Here is a 7,961-nt window from a genome sequence, read left to right as displayed (position 1 = left end):
AGTACATTCAACTACCAACACTGCTTCGTGTCAGATCCAGCAACCAAAATGCAAACTGTTTGAACTTTTTCCAGTGTAATTTTGTAAAATAATGATCCATGTGAAATCTTATTACATAGCACACTTTAATGTTCCACAGAAAACATGGAGAAAAGATAATTTGTGGGGTTTTTTTGCATTTTGTTTATTCAAGGCCACAAGCTGGTTAACAGAGAGAAACATTCATATACAGCGACCTGAATTGAAGTGCCTAAATAACAGAAAGTGGACCAAGAGTCTGAAATATACTTTTTTTTCTTACTGAAGGCACAAATAATCTTTGATTAATTTATTCAACCAATTTGGTCATAAGCTGTGCAACGGCCTTCCTTCCAACTGAATGCTCATGTGGTCGTCAAATGTCCTCAATTGAGCTGTGTATGATCAGCCATAAACCTTCTTAACGTTTCTGATGTTCCGGGTCGTAGCCAAACCTCAGTAGCCACCGTTTCAACAGAACATGGTCTTTCCTTGTCTTGTGAAATGAACTGGCTCAGAATGTCACTATCTTCTACGTTGAGGTTGTTTCCTGACAGTGAAACCAAAGTCAACTTAACTGCCTAATAATCAAACTTTTCCCACAGATTGGGAATTTCATTTCAAACAAGAATTATAATTGTTCCAGTGAGTCAAATGGCCAGAGGCAAAATTAGAGAATGGCAGTACAACATCAGCATAAAGGACGTCCCCTCCTTCACAGATCTACAAAATGTTTAAATCCTCTTCTAGAAAATGCTAATTATAATTCAGTGATCCTCCGGTCAAATGCCAGGTCTATGCTGCTCAAACTGTTCCTGTAGACCAGTGCAGATGTACACCTAAATAAATTGCCATTTTGTCACAGTCTGTGCGTTGCCACTAATTATATCAAGGATCAGTTTCAGACATAGAGCATACCTTAAACAGCAGTAACATAGGTTGTACTTTCAACTTGTATTACTCTCACTTTTGAACAGCAGCTGTCTATCATTTTGCCATTCATAACTCCAGAATTTATAATATTTTAAGGACAAAAGAAGTAGGAGGAAAGGCCATTCAGCCCTTTGAACCCACTCCACCATTCAATTATATTATGGCTGATCGTCTAGCATTTACTCGCACTATCCCCATATTGTTTGATGTTTTTAATATGCAGAAATCTATTGGTTTCAGTCCTCAAAGGACTCAATGATGGAGCCTCCACAGCTCTCTGGGAGAGAATTCCAAAGATTTATCCCCTCAATGAAAATTATCCTCCAAGGATCTATATAATAGCAGTAAGACATCTTTACCCCTATACTAAAAGCCTCCTGTAATAAAGACCAACATGCCATTTACCTTCTTTATTGCTTGCTCTACCTGCATGTTTGCTTTAAGTGACCCATGAGACACCCAAGTCCTTTTGAAGTTCAACACTTCTCATCCCCTCTCATCATTTAAGAAATACTCAATGTTTCTGTTTTTCCGATCAAAGCCTAACATCTCCACATTGTATTCCACCTGCCGAATTTCTGCTCACTTACTTAGCCTCTCCAAAATCCCCTTGAAGTGTCTTTGCATCCTCCTCACAACTCACACTTCCACCTAGTTTTGTGCCATCTACAAACTTGGAAATATTGCATTTAATCCCCAGATCCAGACCATTGATACAGATTGTGGATAGTTGGGGCCCCAAGCACTGATCCTTGCAGTACCCAATTAGTCACATCCTGCCAAACTGAAAATGATCCATTTATTCCTAGTTTTCTGGCTGTTAATCAACTCTCAATTAATGTCAGTTTCTTATCCCCAATCCCATGTGCTCTATTTTTTTTTTTTTACTAACTTCTTGTGTGGGACCTTATCCAAAGCTTTCTGAAAATGTAAATGTACCACATCCACCAGGTTCCCCCTTACCTATTCTGCTAGTTACATGCCCAATAAACTCCAACAGTTTGTTTTTATAACAGCAGTACAGGCTCAATTAAATGTCTTTGGATGGGTCGGGGGTGTGGGGGTTGGGGGGGGTGGACTGAAGGACCTACACCGGCTAATTCCTTATTGCCATTAGGGTTTTGCATGGGAATCCTTTAAAGTTGCCTGCTTAATACATTTGTAATGAACGTCAGTGCAATATCTCTTAGTGCTACCAATAAAGTGTTCAAAATAACAGAAGTAAGGCAGGAGATTTTTGCATTTTCTTTTAGCATTACATAGTTCAGCAGAGATTAGAGAGAATGGATTTTGGTGTGAGAAAGGGTTTCCTTTCTCTTCAAATACAATTATACATCCACATACTTCATCTATATGGTGAATGGACGTTCATTCTCCTCAGTTTACTCCCATCTTTGAATTCTCATTCCATTCACCCATTTTGGAAATGTACAAATATAACTGAAAATGTGACTTTTAGCTTACAATATGTTTAATTTTTAGTACTTGCACTATTTTTATAAGATAATGTGACAATTTAGAATGATGAAAACTGCGTGTACTTTAGGGAGCAGTTGTGAATTTTCACATTGATTGCAGTGTCTAAGAGTCAAACATTTAACAATTTAACTCTGGAGATTAAAAGTCAGTGTTCATTTTTCTTTTTTTTTGTTAAATATAGAGTACCCAATTAATTTTTTTCAATTAAGGGGCAATTTAGCGTGGCCAATCCACCTACCCTGCACATCTTTGGGTTGTGGGGGCAAAAACCCACGCAGACACGGGGAGAATGTGCAAACTCCACACGGACAGTGACCCAGAGCCGGGCTCGAACCTGGGACGTCGGCGCCGTGAGACTGCAGTGCTACCACTGCGCCACCGTGCTGCCCCAAAAGTCAGTGTTCATGATTGTGTAAAGTATACTTGCTTGTCCTAAATTAGAAGTAACTAATGAAAGCCTAAATCAAGTTTATCAAAACCTCCTTCCCTCAAAAGAAAACAAAGTTAAAGAACAAGTTAATGCTCAAGTACAGAATATTTATAGATCCAACACTGACAGGTACTCAAGATGACATGATCAAATTCTGCTGTCATTGATGGCCCACAGAACCTCACAAATGTCCTGTTTGGAGTTGCCAGATTTCTTCTGAATCTATCCCATTTAATACGGCGGTAGTGCCACAAAATGTGAAAGGGAATCTTCAGTGTGAAGATAAGACTTTGTCTCCTTGAGGACTGTGCGGTGGTCACTCCTACCTATACTTCATAGATAGATGAATTTGCAACAAAATGATGATAGTGAGGTCAAGTAGGTTTTTCTTTCATGTTCAATTTCACACCATTAGCTGCAAGTCCAGTCTGGGAGCTACATGCTTCAGGACTGAGTCTGCTGGGTCAGTAGTGCTGTGGTGATGGGCATTGAAGTCTCCAACTCAATCTATATTCTGTGTCCTTGCTACTATTAAATCATCAACTGAGCATAAGTGGTAATTCAGCAGATGTTTCCTTGCTCATGTTTTACAAGATGCCATGAGACTTGGTGGAATCTGGAGTCAATGTTGAGGACTTCAGGATCATTCTCTGTCTCCGAAAAATACTCTATACTGCCAGTTCTGGTAAGTCTGTTCTACATAGCCAGGGAGGATGATGGAGGAGTCTTTGACATTGATTGAAAGCTATGATTCTGTGAGTATGATCATACTGAGGCTTTTTCTTGATTAATCTGTCGGACAACCCTGAACTTTGGCACAAGTTTCCAGATGCTACAAAGGAGGACTTTGCAGGGTTGACTGGACTTGGTGTGACTTGTCATGCTGGACTCGCATTTGGCCAGAATGGGTAACAAAGGCAGATTTATTTCTTTAAAAGATGTTACTTGAATCAGATGGGTTCTTGTGACAATCCAGTAGTACCATAGTCACCATTACTGTTATTAGCCTTTTTATTCTGATTTTATTTAAATGTGTGAGAATATATGAAGTACATTTTGCATTGTGAATAAAATGGAATCAGTGAGTATACCTGAATGCTGAAGATCATCCAAATGTTTCATACGTTGTTCATTTCTGGTTCTTACTTGCTCCACATTAAAACTTGATACAGAATGGAGAGAGATACTGTCTGGTTGTGGTACAGGTTGTCTGCCAGGATAAATGTCCTTCTTTGATTAAACAAAAACAGTGATTAGATTTGGTCATCAATTAGTATGTGAGCATACTGCAAAACATTAAATTTCTCAATTACCACAAATATGAAAACAAAAGATCAAAACTTACAAAGCTATCAACTGTGTTTGAAGTTTTCAATTTTGAAATAGTATGTACTATATTGTGTAGTTAACAAAGAATAACTTTAATTTCTAAACAGAGTTATATCATTTATTCATTTTATATGTCACGACTCAGTGAGTCTTTTGCAACTGATGAAAATTATACTTTGTAGCCTCAAACTGAAATTGTCTAAATCTGCAAAAAAATAACCCACTATTCTACATTTCGACCTTTAGAATCTGCATAAAGCTAAATATTTCCTGTTCTTTAGGACTTAAATAATAAAGTTAAATTGTTTACAATGGCGTATAACTTGTCAGTTAATGAGGTCAGTCGGTGGGGTACACATTTGCCCAAGCAACTGAGTCTGAAGTCGTAAACTTCCTAGCAACCTGTTCAGAGCAGTTGCCTGATCCCTCTCACACCAGATATGTGTCTCGAGAATGATAGAAAATATGGATGAATACAGAGGGAAATCCTCACAAAAAATAAGAATATAGATTTATTTATAAGTTGCATATCGCTGAAGTGATGGTACTTGGATTTGTGTGTATAATATAAACTTGGAAGTTGTGAGAGAAAAATCATTATAGGAAATACACAAATTATTACCAAAATTTTCTTTTTTCAGTTTTGAGTCTTAAGTACTTATTATGGAGCAGACATTTAGAAGTGATTGCAAAATAGGTTAAATCTAAAATTATATTAAATAATAAAAAAAAACAATAAAATCAATAGGCAACATACAGAATCAAAGTCTAATCTATTATTACTGCGGCGGCGCCTCTCTCGCGAAGATAGTTCAGATGTTGTCCCAACATCCATTGGAAAAGGAAAAGTTTCTCCATGGCTTCCTGTTTAACAAGAGGTTAAAACAACTTTAACAGGGCTCTGAAAGTGTACTTTTTCAAGTATTTCAGAGATTGTTAATGTAGTACTTACCTATAAAGGCACTCTCTGATTCAAGTAATGAGTTCTTGATCAAGTCTTCATGTGGATCCTTTGTCAGTTGAAGTAATTTCCACATAATTAATATAGGAAACTCACATGACAAGTAGCATTACACGTACAAGTACAATAAAATAATCAATATAGTGTTCATACGAACATATTAAATCACACAATCACAATGAACTTTTGAGCATTTTATCTTATGAAAGGAACTCAACAGTACAAGATTGTCTTTCATTTTTGGAGTTAAATTGAAACCATATATAATAGAAACATGTTTACAATTATACTGAAAGCAAAGAAGAAATCTTCTGTGAATCACTTGAATCTGAATTTGAAAGTGCAAGCCTATCCAATTTACATGTATAAAATGTAATGGTCCATTGGCTGGCTGGTATTAAGTTCTTAAACCTCTGCTTTTGCAGTATGTGTTTGCAGGTTAAGATGAAAGATTATAACATTTAAAATTGAAGTGCAATATTTTAGAAACATTTCAAATTAGCCCGCAATATGGAAATTCCGCAACCCCTATTATCTCCACAAACATACATCTTTGTTAATTTAAAATTATTTTTGCAGGGGGGGGGGGGGGGGGGGGGGGGGGGAGCTACTAAAACAGGATTTTTATTTTAAGAAACTCTTTTTGAATTAAAAGAAAATTTTAATTGAGCAACTTTGAATCAAGGAGTATGTTTTATATAATTTATACTTTGAAAATATTGGTGGTATCAATCTATTGTCTGAGTTTTGAATTATTTTAGGACTATAGGCATAACATTGCTTAGAGTAAGATTTTACTTACCAGTTCAATATCCTGTGGATTTATACTAGCAACTAGAAAAACATGAAAAGAACAAAGATTTTGAAAACAAATTCACAAAAGGTAGGATAAAAATATATAATCCTTTAGGGTATTAACACATACAAACCATTGCTGAGTTTTCCTTTGCTGACCTTAACAAGCAATAGAATGGCCTGAGTAGGCTGGAAGCCAAGTCATCACTGCCACAAACCCAGTTGGAAACTTTAAATGCTCAGTTACCCACTTGTCAGCATTATTGTCTCTCATTCTTAATCTTTGAAAAAAGTTCAGTCACCACATAAAATGCAATTTGTATTAATGATTGATTGGACTTGGAAATCAACACAAGTTAATATATCCTCAAGAAACTCGAGATGCACAAACTTGAATGGCAGCTTCTACACAGATCAGATTCCTGCTTCCGTACTTTTCATATATAGAGTCTGGTTCTGATTCTTAGTTTTTTATCCCATAATTATTAGAAAAGAGATCAAGAACAAATACATAAATATATATCTCCGAATTATTTCAGATTTGGTACTACATAAAGAATGTCTTTGGCAGAGCACTTGCAGATTGAGTTCAGACTATTAAAATATGTACAGTCGGCAACGTAGCATGCTTAATCATTTCAACAAAACGTTTAAAAAACTACAGATGTTGGAAATCTGAAATAAAAAGGGAAAATGCAGAAACGTTCAGCAAACCAGGTCGCATCTTTGGAGAGAGAAATGCAAAGATGATACTTCAGGTTGAAGACCTAAAATGTAACACTACATGTCTCTCTCCACAGACACTACTTGACTTGCTGAGGATTACTAGGATGTTCTGGTTTCTATTCTTAATTAGTTCTACATTAAAATAAGATTTTACCAAGATTGTAAAGGTTCTTGTGGTGACTCAAGGCCTAAATGTTGGAACAACACAATGCAGAAGGATTTGTCACAAGTTGTCAGTGTGACTAATAGAGTAATGCTATAATTAAAATCAAGAGGGTGTATTTTAAATAGCTGCTTCTGAGTTTTGGTGGCTGTATTAATTCTTTGCTACTATGGCAGGCATTCCAGCTAAAATATACATGCAATCTCCACTTGTTACCCATGGCCTTTCATTCTCACTCCAGAAGTTGAGTAATCTTGGGAAAATACAGTTCAACTGCAGATTAATTACAAACTATCGGAAACATTTGCCTGCTTAGTGATATAGTTATTAATTGAGACCAAAGGGAATCACAATTAGGGGCTGAATTTTACATATTTTTTCAAAGTGTTGGTCACAGCGAGAAAGCTGGAGAGAATCCCTCTGACAGCGTGGCAAGAAAAGTTGCCATATATTCAGCCCCTTTAACAAAAATTTCTTTCTCCACATTTTTTACACTGCACTCATGGCAGCTTGACTCTGTCTTGCTTTTCCTAGTAAAACTTAATGTCTGCAATCAGTGGGGCGCTATTTTTAAATGCCTCATCAGCACTTTTTCCAATTCTGGGGAATGTCTGCCAGGAAGACAGCACCATGCTTCACGGAGGGAGCCCTCACCAAACCTCTGGATGGCATTGAGCAGAGGCATGACATACTGTACCCACGATTGGCCAGACGTCCAGCAAGTAAGGTCACCAACCCCACCTGGAGGCTTTGGCCGCAATAGTGGGTGCCAGCTCGCTCCATAAGAGCCGAAAAAAGGTGAATGACCTTTTTCATGAAGCCAGGTTAAGTCTGCCTCATGTCTCCTGCTGCACCCCTTAACACACCCATCACACCTCCACGATGATCTCTCTCCCAGACACTTGACATGGCATCCTCCCCGCCTCCTTCATCTGATGGGAACCATTGATCTAGGCTCTAGATTTTGGCGTTTCCAAACTAAAAATCTGGCTGCTCACTTTCTCTCTTCCTTTAAGATGTTCCTTCAGACATACCTGCCTGGCCAAGCTTTTGATCAACTGTTAAAAGGTCTCCTTTGGTCCATTGTCAGTCAAGTCAAGTCTGAGTACAATCCTGTGAAGTGTTTT

At 37.4% G+C, this 7,961-nt stretch overlaps 1 protein-coding gene across 1 annotated transcript in view; it reads right to left on the bottom strand.

Annotated features, from left to right (window-relative positions):
• Positions 1-288: 288 nt before the first annotated feature.
• Positions 289-7,961, bottom strand: part of LOC119972134 (centrosome and spindle pole-associated protein 1) — a 354,916-nt gene continuing 347,243 nt past the window's right edge. The window contains exons 27-31 of the mRNA XM_038808467.1: positions 5,953-5,984; positions 5,142-5,199; positions 4,947-5,053; positions 3,952-4,087; positions 289-568 (exon numbers count right to left, since the gene is read on the bottom strand). Of these exons, the coding sequence (XP_038664395.1) occupies positions 405-568; positions 3,952-4,087; positions 4,947-5,053; positions 5,142-5,199; positions 5,953-5,984 (497 nt within the window). The 3' untranslated portion in view covers positions 289-404. The remainder of the gene's footprint in view (positions 569-3,951; positions 4,088-4,946; positions 5,054-5,141; positions 5,200-5,952; positions 5,985-7,961) is intronic.

Source organism: Scyliorhinus canicula, chromosome 10 (genome assembly GCF_902713615.1).
Source record: "Scyliorhinus canicula chromosome 10, sScyCan1.1, whole genome shotgun sequence".
NCBI lineage: Eukaryota > Metazoa > Chordata > Chondrichthyes > Carcharhiniformes > Scyliorhinidae > Scyliorhinus > Scyliorhinus canicula.
This window is presented reverse-complemented; position numbering and strand designations above follow the sequence as displayed.